This window comes from Porcisia hertigi, chromosome 32 (genome assembly GCF_017918235.1).
Source record: "Porcisia hertigi strain C119 chromosome 32, whole genome shotgun sequence".
In the NCBI taxonomy this organism is placed as follows: domain Eukaryota; phylum Euglenozoa; class Kinetoplastea; order Trypanosomatida; family Trypanosomatidae; genus Porcisia; species Porcisia hertigi.
The window spans coordinates 653,776-675,211 of record NC_090591.1 but is presented as its reverse complement, the minus strand read 5'-3'; the positions used below and the strand labels follow the sequence as shown (position 1 = coordinate 675,211).

The 21,436-nt window shown below is 53.3% G+C and overlaps 5 protein-coding genes across 5 annotated transcripts; all 5 read left to right on the top strand.

The window, feature by feature from the left end:
• Nucleotides 1–2,383: 2,383 nt before the first annotated feature.
• On the top strand, nucleotides 2,384–4,102 carry JKF63_02531 (uncharacterized protein; the record flags this gene model as incomplete). The annotated part of the gene is made up of 1 exon (XM_067898556.1): nucleotides 2,384–4,102. One exon carries the CDS (start codon nucleotides 2,384–2,386, stop codon nucleotides 4,100–4,102), a length of 1,719 nt encoding a protein of 572 aa, XP_067754713.1.
• A 3,256-nt stretch (nucleotides 4,103–7,358) lies between these two features.
• JKF63_02530 (uncharacterized protein) lies at nucleotides 7,359–7,832 on the top strand (the record flags this gene model as incomplete). Its single annotated transcript, XM_067898555.1, has 1 exon — nucleotides 7,359–7,832. The coding sequence occupies one exon, from the start codon at nucleotides 7,359–7,361 to the stop codon at nucleotides 7,830–7,832; it is 474 nt and encodes a 157-aa protein (XP_067754712.1).
• Nucleotides 7,833–9,893: 2,061 nt separating this feature from the next.
• Nucleotides 9,894–10,775, top strand: JKF63_02529 (uncharacterized protein; the record flags this gene model as incomplete). The annotated part of the gene is made up of 1 exon (XM_067898554.1): nucleotides 9,894–10,775. The coding sequence occupies one exon, from the start codon at nucleotides 9,894–9,896 to the stop codon at nucleotides 10,773–10,775; it is 882 nt and encodes a 293-aa protein (XP_067754711.1).
• A 1,845-nt stretch (nucleotides 10,776–12,620) lies between these two features.
• On the top strand, nucleotides 12,621–15,950 carry JKF63_02528 (uncharacterized protein; the record flags this gene model as incomplete). Its single annotated transcript, XM_067898553.1, has 1 exon — nucleotides 12,621–15,950. One exon carries the CDS (start codon nucleotides 12,621–12,623, stop codon nucleotides 15,948–15,950), a length of 3,330 nt encoding a protein of 1,109 aa, XP_067754710.1.
• A 1,619-nt stretch (nucleotides 15,951–17,569) lies between these two features.
• On the top strand, nucleotides 17,570–20,344 carry JKF63_02527 (uncharacterized protein; the record flags this gene model as incomplete). Its single annotated transcript, XM_067898552.1, has 1 exon — nucleotides 17,570–20,344. The coding sequence occupies one exon, from the start codon at nucleotides 17,570–17,572 to the stop codon at nucleotides 20,342–20,344; it is 2,775 nt and encodes a 924-aa protein (XP_067754709.1).
• Between the last annotated feature and the right edge of the window lie 1,092 nt (nucleotides 20,345–21,436).

The following is a 21,436-nucleotide window of genomic DNA, read 5'->3' as shown; positions in this document are numbered from 1 at the left end:
GCGTCATTGTTGCCTGCGACAGCATTTTCCCCTCCCCTTCTCTTCGTCATTTTTTCCTGGCGTTTTTTTTCCTAACACAAGGATAGTGTTTAGGTCGCAGGGACACGCGGGTGGTGGTGCCATCGGCACCCGCTTGAAGCGCGTGTATTTGGATCTTCTTTTTTTTTTTTCTGTTTTGCTGTTATGGTGTAATCTCAATTTTGTTGTTGTTGTTGTTCGCACTGTACGCGTGTATAATAGACGGCACTGAAAAAGAGAAAAGGACAGAACTGCGTCATGTGGGGAACAACAACAACAGAGGAACATGTGTGGCTGTACGGTTTACATACATATTTGTATACATGATTCCGCCCTACAAAACATGGGATCTGAAGTACCAGCTGAAACATGCTGTGAGTGGACACGGCCGCCGCCCCCCCCCTCCCCCCCTCCCCCTTCCCACACACACCTCGAGCGTTTCGCCCGCTCGTGGAGAGATGGTCACCTTGACGCCATTCCCTATACTGGGAGTACAACACGTACCATCGCTTCTCTCCCCATTGGTGGCCTCCTCTTCGACATGACCTCTCCAAGCGAAGGCACCACTCGTGCAGAGGGGTGTGTGTGTGGTGATTTGTCTGTATGGTAGCCCTCTATCTTCCTACTGCACACTCAATAGACGTCTCTGTCGGAGTTGGTCATCTAATCCTTGCCCCCTTCTCTCCCCACCCCGTCTCACTTTGCTTCACACACACACACACACACCTTTTATATATTGTCTCTCTTTGTGTCACATGTATGTTGCCGCACCAAAGGGCTGGTATGGGTGTGGATAGTGTCACCGGTGCCACCGCTTCTGCTTTCTCCCACTGTTGGTCAGTCGGTTTGATTTTATACGGTGGGGGTGTTTCTACCATCGCTTCCTGTCTTTTTTTCTTCTTCTACCACCGTCGGAAGAACAACAGGCGCAACAACAGAAAAAAAAACGTTTTTTTTCGTTTATTTTTTTTTCTTCCGCTTGATATATTATTTTCGTCTTCAGCTGCGTTGGCTTTATCGGTGACACCGCCCTCTCTCTCTCATCTCTGTATGCATGTGTGCGCGCCATTGCGTGTCTTGGCATTGTTGTGGCTTAGTTGACAAGAAGTTCAGCGACAAGTCTAGATAGTAGTTTTTGCTAGACGGAGCTCGTCTCACCTGCCGAGTTCACCCTTTAGCCGACAAAACGCCTAGCGAGCTGAGCTGCGCGGGGGGTTATCGGAAAAAAAAAGGCGGAGGAGGGGGAAGCACATTTGGCCTTCCACACACACACACACACACACAGAAAAAGAAAAGAACAAATAAAGGCGTTCATATCAAAGACACAAAAAAGTAAAGGAAAAGAGGAAACTGCAGTTTTGTTCTTTCTCTCCTTTTCTTTTTAAAGCTCGTGTCGTTTTCTCTTCTTGGAGTGTCACGGCTTCTTCGCACCGAGAAAAAAAAAGGGTCGTAGAGATTCGCAATAGGGAGTTGTTCGTGACCGCGTTTGTTGTGTGCACGCTTCACACCGCTACAGTGTCACAGTGCTGCTTTTTTTTTTGTCAGGCCCTGTAGTCCTGTGTGTTCATAGCGCCGCGGTGCACCATCTCGGCTGGCGTCCTGTTTTTCTTTTTCGCACCAAACGGCCATCGCGGGGGGGCTAACTTGTCATTCTTTGCTGCTCTCCCAGATCTCATTGCACTGTTTTTGCTTAGGGTGGGCTCCACTTCCTCCCCCCTCCCCCCTCCCCAAACACCACGAGGAGTCACATGGGAGAAGCAGAAACACCCACGATTTTACTTTTATATTCGTCGCCACCTCCACTTTGATCTCTGGCACTGATAACATTATCCTCGTCACTTTCGCCCCTTATATCGTTGGTGTATCAATGTGCACGCCCCTCCCCCTCCCTCCCTCCCTCCCCCCCTTGGCTAGGAAATAACAGGTTGTGTGCTTTACTTATTGGTTTATTTCATATTTACTGAGTCCTCCCCCTTTCTCAGCTGCTGTTGCCGTCTGTACTCTCATTGGTGCGGGTGAATTGCGTTGTCTTCTTCCTTTTCTTGTCGGGGAGGCGTATTCGTGGTGTGTGGCCTGACGTGGCACACAGATACGAAATCACTTGTGTGTGTGTATCTGTGTGTGTGTGTGCGTCTGTATACATATATATATATATACATATATATGGGTCGGTTCCCTGAAAGCTGTCTTCGACATACGGACCATATTTGTGAGAGCGTCATTGACGGAGGGCGTACCTCACCAGCGAAGTTCACCAGAAAAAAAAGTCTTTGAACATTTTTCTCTTCTCGTGTGTTTGCTTACCCCTCTCCACCCCCTCCCGCGTGCCTCCTGTGTACATCTGTATTCATATTAGTCCTTCGTGATGCTGTCGGAAAAGCGCGCCACACCGCGAAGAACCCCCCCTAAACTGACCATGTCCTCCGCAAAGCAAGTCCACTACTTGGCACAGCATCAGGTTCAAGTGACGCGTATGTTGCATCAGCAGGCGCGCTACCGGCGCATACACCTTGTGCGGTCAATGGCGCTCCTTGTCGCCCTCACACTAACAACGGGTTACGTCTACCACTTATTCGGTGTTTTCGTGGCCCTTACCGTTCTTTTTCTCGGGTGGTTGGTGGGATGGCTCGAGATAGTTCAAATTTTTGTCACTTGGGTGGTTCGTAATGCTGGACAGCCAAATTTCGATGAGCTGCTCCGTCGCGCTGACATCATGAGTCAGCCGATGAGGACCAAAAACAGCGTCACTGGGGAAAACGAATTTCTGGAGTATGGCGCAAGTAGTATGCAGGGGTGGCGTCGCTCGATGGAGGACGCGCACACGCTTCTGTTGCTTGAGAAGGGCGGTTTTTTTGGAGTCTATGACGGCCACAGCGGGGCCGCAACAGCGAAGTACTGCGGTGAGTACATGTTTCAGTTTGTGCATCAGACAAAGGCGTTCATGAAGGGCGAGATCTCGAAAGCCCTTTACGACGGCTTCATTGCAATCGACAAGTACCTGCACTCTCTCCCCAGTTTTGAGCGTGGTGGGTGTGCGGCTGTCGTCCTTTACTTGGACGGCGATGATGTGTACTGTGCCAATGCCGGCGATAGTCGCTGTGTCATGTGCCGCAACGGCAGCGTTGATGCGCTCAGCACCGATCACAAGCCGTTTCTGCCATCCGAGCAGATGCGCATCGAGCGCGCCGGATGCTACGTGTTGAACCGCCGCGTGAACGGCATGCTGGCCCTTAGTCGCGCCATTGGGGATTTCATGTTCAAAAATAACACGCAAATTTCGTGGGAGATGCAAGCGGTCACCAGTGCGCCCGAGGTGCGTGTGACGAAACTAAACCGTGACAAGGACGAGTTTGCTGTGCTGGCGTGCGACGGTATCTGGGACATCATGTCCAGCAAACAAGTGGTAGACTTTGTGCGGCCGCGCATCCAGGGGCGTATGCCGCTCGGAAAGATTTGTGAGGAGCTCATGGATGCCTGTCTGTCTCCGCAACCCTTCCGTCTCGGCTGTGACAACATGTCGGTCGTCATCATCAAATTCAAGCGCGGCCCTCAAGGCGGGATTCATCAAGTAGCCCAGAACACCACCAACGGTTCTTCAACTATGCCGTTGCCCTCGCCAGTAGCATCTTCATCCACTTCGGATGAGGATGCCACTGCTTCATGCAGAGAGGATAACGACTCACCAGGCGACGTGTTGTCGATGCCCCACAAGGCAATGCCGGCGGCTGACGATACCAGAGAAGTAGGCTCCCCATTGGAGAGCGAAAAGGCTCCACTGGGCGATAGAAAAGAGGGAAGCGACAGCGATGGGTCGAACAAATCACCTCCAGTATCCGTAATTCTTTCTACTGAGAAGTCGATCCCGGATTCCTACGCACTGGCGGCTACGGGCATCCAAATCTCTGACAGCCATGAGCGTGACGGTGCCGTGAACAGCAGTGAAAGCCGGAAAAACAGCCCTACTGAGTTTCCTATACTCATGAGCCCAAATCCCAACGCACTTCCCCGTGCGGAGGCCTCCACTGATCACAACATGAGGCGCAGGGGTGTAGAGGCCAATAGTCGTCGTCACCTCAATGCCTAATTGGTGCTCTCTGCAAAACATACGGCGCTCCACGAGTATCCCGCATTCAAGAGACGGGCGTGTGAACATCTCGCGATAACGTGATGAGGTCCACGATGTGGAGTGCCAGGCGAGAAGAGCGGGTTCGCAGAGCCACGCTGTTGTGTGCGTGTTGTTGTTGTTGGCTTTTCATCTCCCGATCGGTTTTTTTTGTTGTTGTTTTCTGTGTTGTTCTCTTTTTCGCCATGTTGTTGGATCTCGTTTTTTTTTTCTGTTTTCGTTCCCCTCCCTTTTGTGTTTCTCTAACGCTTTTTATGATTTTTTTTTTTGTGTGTGTGTGTGTGTGTGTGTGCTGTGTTTTTTTAAAACTTCTGTGGTTGATTGGTTGTTGGGTGTTGTTCTGTCTTCTCTGGTAGTATGAGCGTCCCGTCATTCTCCCCTTTCCGTCCTCCCCCCGCCAGTCTCTCAGGGAGGAGGGGGAGGACAAAAGTTCTCTGGTAGATTCGCACGCCCTATATTCGTCTTTGTCTTGTTTGCGCGGTATGACAAACAAAAAAAAAGATGAGGTAGTCCTCTCCAAACGATTGAAGGTGAACTACCTCGCCCCGTATGCGGGACTCGCTGTGGTCCTGTCCACGGCTTCAGTTATATATACATATATATATATATATATATATGTATATGTATACAAATAAATATATACATGCGTATTTAGACATATACATGGGTGTATCGTGTGCTTTGAAACCCCCGCCTATACGAGGGCACAAGTATACGATGACTGAAGGTGAATCAATCCATACACCGATAAAAAAAAACACATATGCCATCCATTTCAAGGACCAGGGCGCATTTTTTTTTTTTGAGGAACACCACGTTTGGCTCCCCCCTCTTCCCCCCAAAGAGAGTCCTGTAGGTTTGTTATTCGAAGAACAAATCACAGAGCGGAGCAACGAAGGCATTTTTATTTCCTGAACGGTAATGTGCTTTCTTCAGGTTTTGTTGTCGGGTGGCTGACTGCTTGATGGCGAGTCAGTCCGAGGAGCTGGTTCACTCCGGGCAAACACGTTTCACACATTAGAGCTCTCCTGCCCCCCCCCTCCCCAAATGACCTCCAAAAGTGCATATTCTCGCGTTACGCGTTTAGCCCCAGTCCGTCGTGCTTGAAACAGACGCACATGGTGGTGGTGGTGGGGGGCACACCTTCCGTTGCGAGGGGCTTTTGTCGCCCATTCTCGCGCTGCTGCTCGTCTGATTCTGCGAGCTCTCCTCCGTGGCTGTTTTTGCTTGTTCGCCTCACTTGCTTTTCTCCCTAGTCTACATGTGCATGTGTGCGTGTGTGTTTATCTTTCTGTAATTGAGTGGCTGTATCCGCTGGACGCGTCCTGACGGATTTCCTGTTGTGTGTCAACAGAGTTTTCTGCTGGTTCTCGTGATTTCCGGCGGCAGTGACGTGTATGGGAGCGCCCCTGCAGCGTGTACTGACCACACACTCCGTGTCCGTGTCAGGCAATCCTGCTTCCCATTCTCACATTGGGTTGCTATCAAGTGAAACACCTACGGCATTTGGAAAACAGAGCAATCGATCGCTGGCGCTGTTCACAGTGACTTCCCGAATGGCGTAGCGGGATAGGGACTTGTAATAGTCAGTACCCCACCCAAACCCCACTTACCGCCGATGGAGGACCCTGACCCCTTCCGGCAGACGCATTAGGTGGTGACCGTCATAGCGGGAGTAGCTCTCATGGGGCGGGGGGCGGGTTTTCAAAAAAAAAAAAATGGGGTGCGCAGAGCGTGGGACGGAGGGAGTCCTGAAATAGCCGCGCTGGCCACCAGTGTCGCGCGGGTGCACACTGCTGCCGCAAACCAAGGGGTGGGGGCACGTTACAAGTTATCGCGATCGTCGTGTGAGCTTTGGCCAATATGCTTTTGTGGGCATAGCAGGGCACGCTTTCAGACTAGGGGATATCATCTTCCTGCCTCGGGGTCGTCAATCTTGGGTGTTCCCATGAGTGGCCTTCCGCTTTCTTTTTTTTCCCTCCCTTTCCTTTCATCGTGTCCTGCATGATGAAGGCGTTTGAGTACGTATGCTCTTGTGTGACTCGTGTCGATGTTTTCCCTGTTGCGGCTAATGTGTGCTTGTGAGTTTAGCAGCTGGCCTTGCCGTAGTTCTGTTGTGGGCATGAACATGTCACCTTTACGCCTCATTGTTTTTATTTTAACCTCTCTCCCCCCTCTTCGACTCTCTCTCCATGTGTGAAATAAGTTAGGGGGCAGCAGGGTGTGGTGTTCTGTCCTCGTCTCCCTGCTTCATCTGTTTATATTTGTATGGATGTATGTGTGTGTATGTGTGAGCGCCGACGTTGGTGATTCTTTTTTTTTTTATGGCCGCATGCTTTTCTTTTGTCCTAATGATTTGCCTCAAGAGCAGCCGCATCACAACACACACACACACACAAAAAAAAAGCGAAAACATGAACTCCATGGGAGACATCAATGCGCGTAATCTTTCACAGTCTCAAAGGGAATGGAGAGAATGGGAGAGGAGAATGGACTATGACAAACGGCCTGGACGCGACCAAAGCGTTCCCTTCGCTCCCCCCTCTCCGCAGTTGTTGAAGAAGTGACGAGGAGAAGAGAGTAGTCGGTGAGACGAGGTGGTGTCCCGACGAGATTGTCTCGAAGCGTCAAATGAACATGATCTTGCGGGTGTGATTATCTCTGTATTGGTGAAGATCTTCACTGGAAATCGCCCCCACAGTTGCGCGATGCAGCGAGTCTTCTCTGTGATGTCAGCTTCTTGGCAGTATCCTCCCGTGACTTCCAATCCTCGCTGCGCACTTAGCTTCGAAAAGTGCACTCCCTGATATAACTTTCAAAAAACTGTATATGTATATATGTATATGTGTTTCCCCTCCCCTCCCTCCCCTCCCCTCTTCCCCCCGACTAACCACTTCGTGTTTCTGTTCCCCTTTTCCCAGGGTTTTTGCCTCCCTGTGTTACTCTGCTCACACAGCACACTTTTGACGCTCTCATCGCGAGCCCCCTCCCCCCCCCCTCCGTTATCTCACAGGATTCCGTACACACCCACCCACACACACACACACACAGAGACACGGACGCACCAAACTCGTTCCCTTGCCCCCCTAAAATCACACTGACTCACGGTCCCACCCCCAGCGTCCTCTCCGCCTACTTTTAGCTTCTTCTCCCATCCCTTCTCCTTCACCCTCACCTTTCCTTTTTCTCCCTCATCCTCTCCCATTTGGTATTCACCATGGAGGCATTAGGTGACAAGGACGATATGCCGCTCACAGTAATCCCCGCTGGCCGCGAGTCTCAGATACTCACAATGCCCTCAGAAGAATTCGCCGACCTCCTCTTACAACCTCTGCAAGATGACAGATGGATTCGACACGCGGAGATTGTTCGCATGGATAATTTTGTGGATACAGAGAATGGACAGCGCGTCAAGGAAGAAATTTTGAGAGAGTACATTGTGGAGAAGCAGCGCCAGGGAACCTATCACCCCGATCCCATTCTGGAGGGTATGCTATACCAAGAACAGTTCATGGCTGCATACCGCAAGGAGAGTCATTCTGCAGATGCGAGCGCGGCCCGGTCCTACCGGGAGAAACTAATGGGGGAGCATCGCCGCGCACGTGCCATTAAAAGTGTTAGTGAAGCGAAGGAACAGCATGAGGAGAAGGTTGGCGATCCAGGGGAAACCAATGCGGCGGATGCAATGTGACCACATTTCTCATTTCTGTCGTGGGCGAATTTGTGCTTTGTTTTTTTTTTCCATGTACAAGTATCTCTTCGTGCTTTCAACATCACTCCCCCTCCCCCCCCCTTCCCTTCCTTCCGCCCACCCCCATTCATGGTCAACAAAAGAAACAAAATGTGGTGCAGTCGCCACAGGGCCGAGCTTGTGTGCCGCGCGACCGTTTTTTTCCCCCCTCTCCCCTCTCCTGTTTCCACATATGTGTTGGGCACACGTCGACACCATCCTCCTCCCTCACCTCGGCTAACACCTACATGTTCAATAGCAGATTTCACTTGTACATAATTGAGTCTCTCTCGTTCCTCGGGACTGTGTAGGGTTTTTCTCTTCTTCCTTATTATTATTATTATTGTTCTTGCTGTTGTTGTTGTGCGTCTTCGCTCTGATGTGGATGTTACGTTTGGTTTTCTGCTGATATCCTCTAGTGTGCAGAAGAGCTGGGGGAAAACTCCACACGGGAGCAGAGAGAAGAGAGCATTCAACCAAGGGTGTTGCCACCAAAGATCCCTCTCTCTCCCTCTTCAAGTTCCATCCCCACTGCAGTCACGGGTCTGAATGGGGATAGAGGCGGGGGGAGTCTCTCTCTTCTGCTTTACTTCTTTGCGTCTCCCTGCTTATTCCATTCGTCGTCGTCGTCGTCTTTTCTGTAGCCGCTCGCTCACAGGGCCCGGTGACTTCATTTGCTTTGTTTTTTTCGTCAAAGTTGTTTCGTTTCTACGCCTCTTCAGATGTCCTCGACGGAGACTACTTCTCTGGCAGCGAACTCTACTCCGGCTGATTTCATATGTGTGATAGTGTTCAAAGGGGCAACGCGTGTTTTGTGTGTGTGCGTGTGGAGAAAGGAAGAGGAGGAGGAGGAGGGGGGGGGCGGGGGGTACCGCCGCCCTCCCTCCCTCCCTCCCTCCCTCCCCCCTCCAAATACTCGCCTCTTTTTTCCGCCCTTCGCTTTTTTATTTTTCTCCGTTTTTTTCTTCGCCTTTTCTTCTTCTGTGAAAAACAAACTAACAAAAAAAAACAGTGCCTTATGGCACGATGTGCGCAACAACAACAACAACAGCAACGACAAAAAAAAATCACGAGGAGAAAAAGGAAATAATACCACGATTCGCGGTGTTTGAAAGAACGCCATTCCCAACCACCGACAACAAGGCGGGGGGGGAGGGAAAGAGGAGGAGGAGGAGAGAACTATGCTGATACATATGTAGGTCAATTTATTCACTTCGAATGGGAAAAAAAAAGAAAAACAACAAGAGAAAAATATGTGGGTGAACAACCCGCTTACTTTCAAACACATCGCGATGCTCTCTTGAGGAGGTAAGGAGGGGGGTGGGGGAGCGTGTACATTCCATGTGAACCTACTTTGGCTCTACTGATCCGGCGATCAAGTCACAAGAACTGGCGAATTTGGCGTGTCAATGGGGAAGGCTAGTCACGACGAGGCAGATCCAGATTACCTCGAGAACTTTCAACACGGGCGGGCCTGTAAGATCCGCAATGCTTTTCCTCATACCCCCGCTCCTCCTTTGCTCAGAGAATGACGAACTGCCGGCGGAGCTCGCAGTGGATGAAGGAAAAAAATCTGATTTTCTTCTGTATTCTTCTCCCTTCTCTCGCCTTGTGCGCGTCACATATTCAGGCTCCTGTGCTTTGATTCGTGCATATGTGGGTGCTGTGATCTCTGTGCCTATATAGGTATATGTGCATCTGCGTGTGTTTGATTAGGGGTTCATTATCGCCCATTTTGCTAACTTTACGGCACGCCACCATTTATTCAATTTTTTTTCTTCAAGAGAAGGGAGCTATACTGCTCTCTCCCTGTGTCGCTTCGGCCCACTGCTGACGACCGGGTAGAAGTTCACTAGTGCGTTCCCCACACACCTCAACCGTTGCCGCTAGCATACTTTCGCTCGCTCGCTCGCTCTGCACGTCGATTGTGCAAAAGCGGTCGCGGACTTCAAACACCGTAACCCCCCTACTCATTGCTCCTTTTTTCTCCCCCTCCCCACGCTGTTGAATAAACGGGAACAAATGCCTGTGGCACCCCTCCATCCGGAGCTGCAGCGCGTTCTCCAAGAGCATCGCAAGGCCCGTTCTTTTGACCCGACTGCGTGGATTGAGATGAAGTGCGCCAAACTCAACGATTACATGCGCCGATGCCACTTGAAGGCTTGCGTGACGAGTGTCTCTGGTGGCATCGACTCGGCAGTCGTGCTCGCGCTATGTGCACGTGCAATGCAGTCGCACGACAGTCCCATTGAGAAAAACGTGGGACTGTGCCAACCAATCCACAGTAGTGAGTGGGCGCTGCGGCGGGGAAAGGAAAACATCACCGCCTGCGGCGCAACGGAGGTTGTTGTCGACCAAACCGACTTCCATGTACATCTCGCAGCCCTGGTTGAGAAGGCGGTTGGTATCAAAGGCAGCAACTTTGCGCGTGGCCAGCTGCGAAGCTACATGCGTACACCACCAGGGTTTTACGTGGCTCAACTTCTCAGCCAAGAAGGGGCGCCGGCAATTGTTATGGGGACTGGCAACAAAGATGAAGACTTTTACCTGGGCTACTTTTGCAAAGCGGGGGACGGTGTCGTGGATGTGCAGATCATCTCGGACCTCCACAAGAGCGAGGTCTTTCTGGTGGCCGAAGAGCTTGGGGTGCCGGCGAACACGCGCTATGCTGCCCCATCTGCTGACCTCTGGGAAGCACAGACAGATGAGGAGGAGCTGGGATTCCCGTACGACTTTGTAGAGCTTTTCACAGGGTGGTACCTGGAGCAGCGCGAGTCATCAAAGCTGGAGTTTCTGAAGGGACTCTCTGATGACGCCAGAAACCAGTTTGAGCGTTACGTTGCCGCCTGCGAGTTGGTCCACAGCCGCAACGCTCACAAACTCCACGGCCAAGTGAACCTGTGAGGAAGGGATCTCTCACTTTGTATTCGAGCGCCTGGCCCCTCGTACATTGACGAAGCAGGGCGGTATGAAAGCGGATAAGGATGTGTGGTTACTTCTGTTGGGGGGGGTGATAATTACTCTCTGCACTTTATGCGCCGCCGCCGTCCCCCTCGCTCCCTGACCCTCTCTCTCTTTTTCCCCCTCTCCACGCATCTCGTCTAGATGTTTTTTTTCTGTTCCACTTGAAGGCACCGCTCCCTTTCCGCAGTCCTGTGCCCCGTTTACGGGCTGTCGATGGTCATCTTTTGGTCTTTCATTTCTCTCTGTCTCTGTCCAAAAAAAAAAATTCTTTTTTTCTTGGAAGGGACGGGTATAAATTCTCTGACTTGGTGAGCTTGTTTTGAACATTTGTTTTTCTGCACACTTTCCCTTGGCTCTCTGAAGACGAAGGGCTTTCACCTCAGCGAGGACTACGAAGGGTCTACTGGTTTCTTCTGTGAAACAAAAAGCAAGTACCGTCCTCTTCGTTGCGGATGCCATCACAGATCCCTGGTGGGGGTGAATAGGGTCACCAGCGCATTCGACACGGGGCCTTATAGGGATTGAATTCATTACAACGCGAGCCTGAGACCCCCACATCGTGTTCGGGATGGCGCCACGTCAGGGCAACCTGCGACAGCGGGCGGCGGTCTTTCACCCTGGGTCTTACTGTACTTTGACGAGCGATGCATCTGTTGACGATGGCCACAATGAAGACGGCTCTGAGGTGGCCTACGCTGCGGGATGATTCTGTAGAGGTGGGGCCAGAGGCGTTCTGCTCAGGGTGACTGTGCTCGCCCTGGATGTGGTGCGTATCTACCAATGCCCTGCTCTTGGACAGTAGACCTTTGGCCGGCACCTGCGGGTTTAGTGAGTGAAGTGGGGTTCGGGGCTCTTGAGTGCAAGCGAAGACACATTGCAAGAACGGGAGTTCCCGCCTGTGTATATGCCAGAGGGGCAGGTCCGCCTTCCGCAGTTGGTGCATCGCAGCCACACGCGAATGGTCAAGTGCACACACAGGTAAAACGTGAGATAAACTTTTGCGTTAAAAAATGAAAACGGGCTTCCGTAAGCCCACCTGGATAGACTTCATTGTGTGGGATAAAAAGGATGTGAGAGAGGGTAGGAGGGAAGGGGAGTAGGGCGAGGTGTGTCTTGAAGGCCATCTTTCTCTCGCCTCTCGCCTCTCGACCCCGCAACAGTGGAACCTTTTTCATTCGTCCCCCCTCTCCCCTCTCCCCCCCCTCTCCCTCCCTCCCTTTCACCCTCACCATCTGCGATGGAATGTAACTCGCACTAACACTGATTGACGTGTCTCATTTCTTCCGTCTGTTTGAACCCGCTCGTTCGTTAATCGACCGGTCTCTACCTCGTCGTCTTGCTACTACTCTCAAGATGCAGATGCACCAGCCACACACATAGACACTCCCATAATTCGCAGCCTCGCAGATTCTACCTGGGTCGTACGACAATCTCTCTAAAGGCATCGGTGGGCACCAGCATCGACTCTACATGTGAGGTGCCACTGCACACACACACACACACACACAATAGAGTTTTTCTTTGTTCCCCACATCTACGGGTGCACACACACAAAAAAAAACACACATTGGGGGAAACGAAATTAAAACAAAAAGAGAAGAAGTGGGAAGCCGACTCACACACACATACACACACATATATATATATTTATGGTCACGAAGAAACAAAACCGCTTATCGCCATACCTTTCCATCTTTATTGGTGGCGTCGAGGTTGGGGCCCAGCTCACAGGAGGTGCAGCCGAACCCATCGCTGAACGAGGTGACCCGTTCCTCTTCGACAGAAATGTCTAGACCATTCCAGTCTATCTCAGGCTCAACCCCTGTTACCCCAACCGATTCGCGACTTTTGCAGAGGGGAGAGACGAATGTGCTGATCGACTCGACACTCGCGAGGCGTCCAACAGTGTGCTGCACTTCCTTTACCAAGGCCTGTGCAGGTACTCATCACAGCCGAGGCAGCAGCAGTGCCGAATCACGCGACTACGTCGATGAAATCGCGAGCAGCGCCTTTCAAAACTGTCGTAGCGCCGCGCTGGCTCCCGTGGGGTGCGCTGCCTTGCAGTTAGGCACCTGCCAGGATGCCGTGTCATCCAAAGCGATGGAGACGGGCGCGGGGTCGCCGGGGATGGCGGAATCTCGTTCATTCTGCATCGAGGGCGAATACCAGAGGAATGGGGACTCGGTCAACGTCCATGGCCTCGACCGACATATTGTTGACAATAGCGAGCTGATCGATGCAGTGAATGGAGCTGTTGCCGAGGGAGAGACTACAATAGAGGTGTTTGTGCCATTCACCGATGACGCGGCCCCAGTAGAGTTAGAGGGGCAAGAAGACATTGAAAGGTCTATGAGCGCTTCCCATGACAGCGTGGAAGCCGGGTCGAATGCCCCGTTCGACCCATCGGTTGGGGTGTGGGGAGCGGTGACGACGGAAAGAACACAGTGTGCGAGAAAACGACCGCCGTTGACACACGGTAACGTCAGCGCTGACAGGGCCACGCTGGGAGTCGCCTCAGCTGCAGCTCCTTCATCGATGTCCACTCGGCACGCGGACTCCGCAGAGTGGGCTGCAACACGCACGACGGCGCTGGAGAAGCTGCGCGCAAAATTTAACTATCGCTCACAATCCGTTGATTCTGCTGCACCATCGCGTCGATCGGCGACTCGGTTTGCTCGCCATGCGCTGGAGAATGTCCAAGTACGGTGCTCACCATCCGAAACGGTGATGGGTCGTGCGCACGACTTACAGGGGTCAGAGTCATTCGAGGGACGCTCGAAACCTCCCCTCCCCGTACCGAAAACGGCAGCGACGATTCTCGATGAGCTTATTGGGGATTCCTGGATCAGCAGAAACGGCTCCGCTAGCGGGCAGTCATCACCACAGAAAACACAGGTAACCGCTGGCGATATCACCGAGGGGGACGGTCGCGCATTGCTCAGTGAGACGATTCACACACCGACGCGCACAACGGCGTGCTCCGCAGAGTTTTCGGTGATCGGAAGAAGTGTTAACGGTAGTCGCTTCGTTCTCCGCCCTGCACTGAGTACGGATGTGAGTGGCATCAGTCCCATCAAGAACGATGCGTCCTCGCTTCTAGCGGACCTCTACAACACGCTGGATATTAAACCTCAAACGGAGACGCCGACACAAGCGCATCCGAGAAGTTTGACGACCACTACGCCTGCGGTTGGTGGACACCGTAGACGGACTTCTCAAGCCGCCTGGGAGACGATGCAGGAGTTATCGCCAGACAAGGCTACAGAAGATTTTTGCACGGCGCAATCAGCGCCCTCAACAACCTTTGATTCCATGGAAAAGACTCCCATTAACGCTCGTGTCGTTCCGGATACCACCACTCACAAGAGCCTACTCAATCATGCGTCGCCGTTAAGCGAGCGTGTTGGACGTTCGGGTGTAGTGAGCGCTTTCATCGACGGCCGTGATGCTGATTCAGGGCTGCGTGCGGACCCGAGCGTTTCCATGGTGCAACAGACAAGGCAGAGCCCCCGAGATTCGTCCCAGGTGGGCAGGCGGCGTCCTTCGGACCACCAAGCACCACCGCACACGGACCGCTCAGCAGCAGAGGCGTCAGTGGCCACCCGGTCCCATGACTCCACAACACTGACACGCGCCGCGGAGCGGCGTCAGCAGAGTGTCAAGCAGGAGATGGAGGCTAAAGAGATGGCAGAGTGCACCTTTCACCCGCTACTCTCGCCAGGAACGCGGGCGATGGTGCGGCTCGTCCAGCAGCGTGAACTGGAAAGGACACTACAGGAAGAGGAAAAAGCGGTTGCGTCTAACATGGATGGAACGCATACGACGGTCACGCCAACAAAGTCGTCGTCGTCACCGCCGCTAGACCCCTCTACGCTGAGAGCAACACTGCACACTGTCTACGACCGGCTCTATCCAGCGGAGCTGTCTGCTGCGGCTTCACGTCGGCAACTTCTGGACCAGGAAATGGAATATCGCCGTCTTGCTCGAGAGGAGCTCATTCTACTTCGAAGTCACTGTGGAGCGGCATCCTTTGTGCCTCACAGATCCCGCGGTGGCGGGGGCGCTGTACGCACGCGCGACACATTCCACTCCTTTATGTGTACCTTTTTACAGACGGACTGGGAGGAGGAGGCCACGGTGGCCAAAGTGACGCTAGAGCCGGTTGCAGCATCGTCGTCGCACACACAGCACCGCGTGCCAGGAGGCGATGTAACGCGGCTCGCCGTAGTGCAGACATCGTACCGGTCGCCAATGGCCGTTGCGCTGCTGGAGGAGCAGCGTGCAAAGCGCAAGTATCACTCCAGGCGAGATGCACAAATGCACGGACAGCATGGGGATGATACTAAGGAGGATGCGGTTGGCGGCACAGAGGAAAGCTTTCGTGTTGCCCTCTTTGATGAGTTTCTTCTGCGACAAAACGCCTACTACTTGAATCGTGCTCGAACAGTTCGTGAACTGGAGCGGAAGATCACCCCTGCGTTTACACCGACCACAACGGATGCGAGCACGCGACTGGTGCAGAAAATGGTGTCCAGATCGCTCCTGAATGAGACAATGGGGCCAGAGACGTCTTCCATTGTGGCGCAGCGGGAGCAGAAGCGCATCCCGTTTACATCGTCGTTCGTGAAGCAGCACAGATCGCCGTACGTGAACCCGTGTACTTTTCATCCCAACATATCACCCGCCGCCCGCGCTGCTAAAGAGGAAGAGCGGCGTCTCAATGGGGCCATCGATCAAACGGTCTCACAGCAGCGCTCGAGCGTTTTCGAGCGTCTGCACATGGAGCAAAAGCGCAGGCTAAAACGCCGCGAGGATGCCAAGAAGCGCGCGGAGGTGGAGGAAGTGGAGGGGCTGACCTTCCGGCCAGCGGTGAATGCAAAGTGCAACGTCGGCGTCCAATCGATGCTGAGCCCCCACAATTACGATTCCTACCAGGCCTTCTTGAATGAAAAGCGACTACTGATGGAATCAAAGCGCAGGCAGCAGCAGGAAGAAGTCCAGCAGGCGGAAGTGGACAAGTGCACCTTCCGTCCGCAGATCACAAAGAAGCCCGCGTATGTCTCAAAAATGGCGAGAAGCTTTGGTGTACTGCGCCAACAGGACACTGAGTTTTGACCTGGCGTAAAGCCGCTCACGTATGCGCACCACCGTAGGTGACCACCATGGTCCGAGACCTGGAGTGCGGGAAGTGGACGGGGGCGGTACGGTCGACGCGAAGGGCCCGTAAAAAAAAACGATAAGCCCTTGCCTTTACCCCTGGTCTATGCATAGCACCGACGTGCACTTGCTGGGACTTTGTGCGTCGGTTTGGTTTCTCATAGAGAATATAAAGCTTGGAAACAATTAGATTTACTTCCTATAGAAGACGCAGATGGTGAAAGACTCCAGCCAACGGAACACACTATTTGGTGTCGTTTCCCTGGTTTGAGTCTACCACTGCGCATACACACACATACACACACACACACACACAGACCCTTACGAGGGGATTTGTTTTGCCCCTCTACGCGTTGGTATGTGTTTCTCGGTGGGGCTTGTGCAGCATTTGAGTGCTGGGCATGGCTACTCTTGGTACTCCCGGTGATCTCCCTTTTTTTGTGTGTTGTTGTTGTTCAGTAGCTCAGAAGGGAGATTTAATCGCCTCTCTGTGTACATTTTCGGTGTCTCTGTGCCGGGGCGTTCCTGCCCCCCCCCTCCCCCCACCCCCCCACTCTTCTCTGTGCTTGTTGGAATGCACTCCTCATTCACTTCAATGCAACCGCGAGAGGTTCTGCTGATTTCGAGTAATATACACACGCACACACACATATATATATATACTTATTTGTAATATATATATATATATATACATGTACGCTGTATACGACACCCACCAGCAGGGCAGCATTTTTGTGGAACCAAATTGAGTCGCGAATATATCGGGGTTTAGTTGAGTAAAGTGCAAGTAGGAACCCTGCTAGCAGGGAGATGCAGATCAAGGCTTGTCGAGGCTGTGGCTCTTCCCCTCTTTTTCCGGCTGGTTCCATTTGGCGTGTTTTGGTGCATTCGCTTGTGTCAGTGTGCGTCACTATTTTCGAAGATTGTGGGATGTCATTTGGCGGTTGCTGTATTGCAAAAAAAAAAAATTGTATGTCTCAAGTCTGGACTTTAGCGTTACCCATGGTCATCTCGGCCTCTATCTCTGAAGAGAATACACACTTGAGGAGGAGGTCGCACAAACCCTGATGTCTCCCTTCTCCCTCCCTCCTCTCTCCACGCACTTTGGTAGCAATGATTACCAACGCATTTGATCAGAGCCTTTCATGCTCTCCAGTGTTACACAGCATGCGCATATGTCTAACCCCCCCTCCCTCCCCTCCCTCGAGTAGACGACGCCTGCGCGCCATATTTCTCATCTTCTTTTGATCCCCCCCCTACTCACTTCTCAGATCGCGTGTTGCCAGTGGGCCCCCCCCCCTCTAATTGTGTGATCGTGGAAGTGCTGCATCTTCTCCTCGGTGCCATTTATAGGCTCCCCTAGATTCTTTGAAAGCGCTTTGTGGGTGGCATCTCCCCAGCAGCGCCTACTAGCCCACCAGCGAGTGTTGGTTATAAGTGTAACTGGCTGACGCGCTCGCTGCCCCCCCACTCCCCCAACCCCTTTTTCGATCTTTGTTGTACTTGATCATCAACCATTTGCATTTGTGCACCCCCTTCCCCCTCTCCCTCCCCCTTCCCTCTCAACCCTCGGCAAAATGGAACCACAAAAGGCCGTGGAAAAAGCGCATGTGAAGCTCTCCCCATCACCGGAGATGCCTACTAGTGAACATGCACAGCTAAAGTCGCTGCGCAGCTCCCGCGCCACCAGCGAGGCGCGCTCGGACCCGGGCTTAGCATCTCCGTACAGCGGCTCTTTTACGGACGCGCAAATGGCGGCCTACCAAAACTCCCCCGCCGGTAGCGAGACTCCGCAGAGGGAACCGATGGCAGTGAATCCCACTAGTGCGACTCGTCGCGACACCTACGCGTCCTATCGCAGCTCACGAGCCGGGAGTGAAGTACCTGACCGTGGATTAGCGTGGGAGCTGAGTGAGGAACGCTCGGCGCGCAGCTCGCGTGCGGGGAGCGAGGTACCAGAGCGTGGCGGCTATGACGAGCCGGCAATACCGTCCCCGAAGCGAACACCTGGAAAGGCAAAGCAAAGTTTGCTGATGATGGCGACATCGACGGCAAGTCGTGCTGCGCTGCGGTTCATTCGTGCTGGTGGCTTGGCTAGCTTTCCAGAGAAAGTGGGTCACCGAGAGGTGCTGCATGGCGGTGTCACAGCCCCGCAAAGGGTGCGCGACCATATCCGCAACGTCGAACACCGCATGTACCGTACGGTGCAGCGTCCAACGACGACGTTCCACCTCGCACATAAACTACACTACCCCCTCGAAGACGCCAACACCGACGAGGAGGCTGACATGGCTGATAATGCGACCTTGCGTGATGGCAAACCGCTAAGCGAATCGATGCCTTCGTGGAGGGATCCAAAGGAGCCGTCTCCGCAGCCACGCCTGAGCAGCAACAACCCTCCCACCTGCACAGAGGGCACAACCGGGATGTCCCCCCGGGCTGTGCTCGAGGACGAGGACTGGAGCAACAGTGCCACTGCAATCGCCGCCGTGGGAGCCGCCGCATCGGATTGTCGTTCCTCGCCTAACCACTCGTCTTGTGTTCCTGGGGGAGGAGTGGTTGTGGTGGGCAGGGGTGTTTCGTCGAGCGGCTGCGGCGGTAGCAGCAACAGTCCAAGTCCGTGTTTTGACGAAGCAGTCTTCAACGCGTCCATTGAAAATAGCCCATTCTTGGATGAGTCTGTCGAGATGATGCCCGAGTCTCTCCGAGTTTCGCTTCCAGCCGCCGGAGAAGAGAGTGCGTTGCAGTCGGTGAGTGTGGTGGCCATGACCACCCTGCTAGACCCCATGAGCGGTGCCCCAGTTTTGGGAATGTGCCTCGGCGACTATAATGGGCACATCGAGTACTTGGAGGTGAGCACCGCGGACACCTTCAACTCGTTGATTCGCCGAAGCAAGTCGGTGATGCAACAGCAACACCCGCCGGAGAGTGGCGCGTCGTCGGGTGTGCAAATGTATGGTGGCGGAAGGACGCTGGGTTCGTGGGGACGCAGCAGCAACGAGGCCGCCCGTCCTGTAGGAGCGTCGAACAACCTCGGTAGTCTGAGCTCGGCAGCCACAGAGAACATTACCCATGAATTGCGTGGTCGAGAGGTGCTGCGGCGGCATTCGCACAAGGCGTTTGTGAAATCGATTAACGCCCTCACCTCCGTCGCTGTGCAGCCGTACGTCAAGTGTCTGAGCTTCGTGCGCCCGCGGTGCTCTCCCAGCATGATCAGCTACCTCACCGCAAATGAGCGAGTGATCAAACTCTTTCACGTGCGCCGTGAGGGATTTAGTCCCTTCGATGCCTTTCCGGGCATGGAGGACGTCATCGGCAAGACCTTCGTGGGCTCGCGCTACTTTGCGCGACTGCCGCCGCAGCCAGCTATCCTGCCCATCAAAGAGTTCGGTCCGGTGGCGAACAGTATACAAGCGCTTAGTGTCTCGGCGGACGGAGAGACATTCATGAGTGTGGAGGATCTGCAAGTATTCTGGTGGAGTTTCGAGGCGACAGATACGACAAAGGCCACGTGTATTGCGGACCTTCGACCGGCGTCGGGGGCTTTGGACGAAGTAGAAGAGCTTGTGACCGCCTCTTCGTTTCACCCGACGCACAACTCGCTTTTTTTGCTAACGCGGAGTTCAGGTATTCTCAACATTGGCGACCTGCGTGACCCGCCGTCGCGAGAGAGTCGCAAGTACGCGATCTCCTCGCAGCTCACAACGCAGCAAAACCCTTTTAGTTGCCAGGCCTACGACGAGATCCTTTGCAGCATCTCAGACGCCTCCTTCTTGGGCCCTGACCACGTTGTCACGCGTGATTATCTCAGCCTGAAGTTGTGGGACTTGCGCAGGCCAGATAGACCTTGTGCCATGATGCCAGTGATGAACTACGTCGCCAAGTACCTCGATTCCCTTTACGAAAATGACTCCATCTTCGATCGCTTCCCCGTCGCTGTGGACGACATCTCTGGCACGGTGGTCACAGGCCTCTACGACGGAGCGGTCGCTGTGTGGCAGCCGCTCCACTCCACCCTTAGCCCGCAAGACTCTCTTGTGCACTACCGCGCCGACCCGCTCATGGATCCCGATGACTCCCCTGCCGGAGGTGTGGTGTCAGTGCCGGATTTAGAAAAGTCGCTCGCCAACGCCTGGACACAAACCATAACCGCCCCACACGGCACAGCGCTGTCGTCGCAAGCCTTTGAAGTCGACAATGGTGCAATGGGGTTGCCAGACGAAGCGATTCCGGAGCCGTTCACGAACAAAGTACTCACGGTTTCCATCGCCCCAGGTGGCGAGCGGTTCTGTTACACATATAAGAACGGTCGCCTCGTGTACATATTTGAGCGCAAGAGTGACCTGCAGTGACGTCTACACGGTTCACAGCGGTGGGAGACGTAAGGTGCAGCGGTGGGGACGTCATCAAGAGAGCAAGAATGTGTTTTATAGACTTCCATATCACGCATAACATTTTTGACGCGACTTGTTGGCCCTGTGATACAGGTCAGTACAACAGACCGTTGTCCCACGCCGTTGTCGAGCCTGTTTTTTTTTTACCGTCAAGTGAGCGCAACAACCATCTGGCAGTTTTACTCGATCAAAACATCTTGTGTATATATATATATATATACACGGATGCCGGCCGCCCCGTACGCACCTTGTCGCTTTTTTCCGCTCCATTCCCCCTCATCCCCCTCCCCCCATCGCCCAACCCCCACAGCTCGACACACACACACACACACACGTTTGCTACATTCTCTTTTCTCCAAGATTTTCCACAGTGCTGTCTCTGTCCAGCGCCTTGTGTGGGCCCAAACCTGCTCCTCAGGGTTCTGCAGCTCATCATCACCGCCTTGTACTGCTTCCCCTCCCTCCCCCCTGTTCTCCCCTCCTTCTATCTCTGCGGCGCGTGGTTATTCTCTGCCCAACTGCGTGATTTCGTTGAGTTGCATTCCGATGAAAGTACGTGTGTCTCCACACAACGCTCCTCTGCCAACGGACCTCTTCCTTTATCTACTTTTTCTTTGAACCAAAATATCTCCCTCCCCTTCCCCTCCTCCCCTCCCCCAGAAGGATGGCTTGTTGCGGTAGTGTGTTTGAACCACTGCCATGAAAGTGGGCGAGATCGATAGACTGCCATCGGTGCTGGGCGCGTAAAAGGGCGTAGACTACTCCATATTGGAATTCGAAATGAAAGACGGATGATTGTGTAGTCCATCAAGCACTGCAGCGGCAGATTAAAGAACTGATGACAGGTAGGCGCTCATCCTGTATCGAAACACACGAATACGCAGAGGTGCAGCCATAGCCACGCGCGTGAGGAAAGTGGATATGGTGTGTTCTCCGGCACCTCATTTTTTTTTTTTGCGTACTTGGCGATGTCGTATCCTCTTTCTGTTTGCGCTTCTAAAGGATCCCCACGTCGTGTCGATCGCCCTTTTACTGCATCTTGGTTCTGAT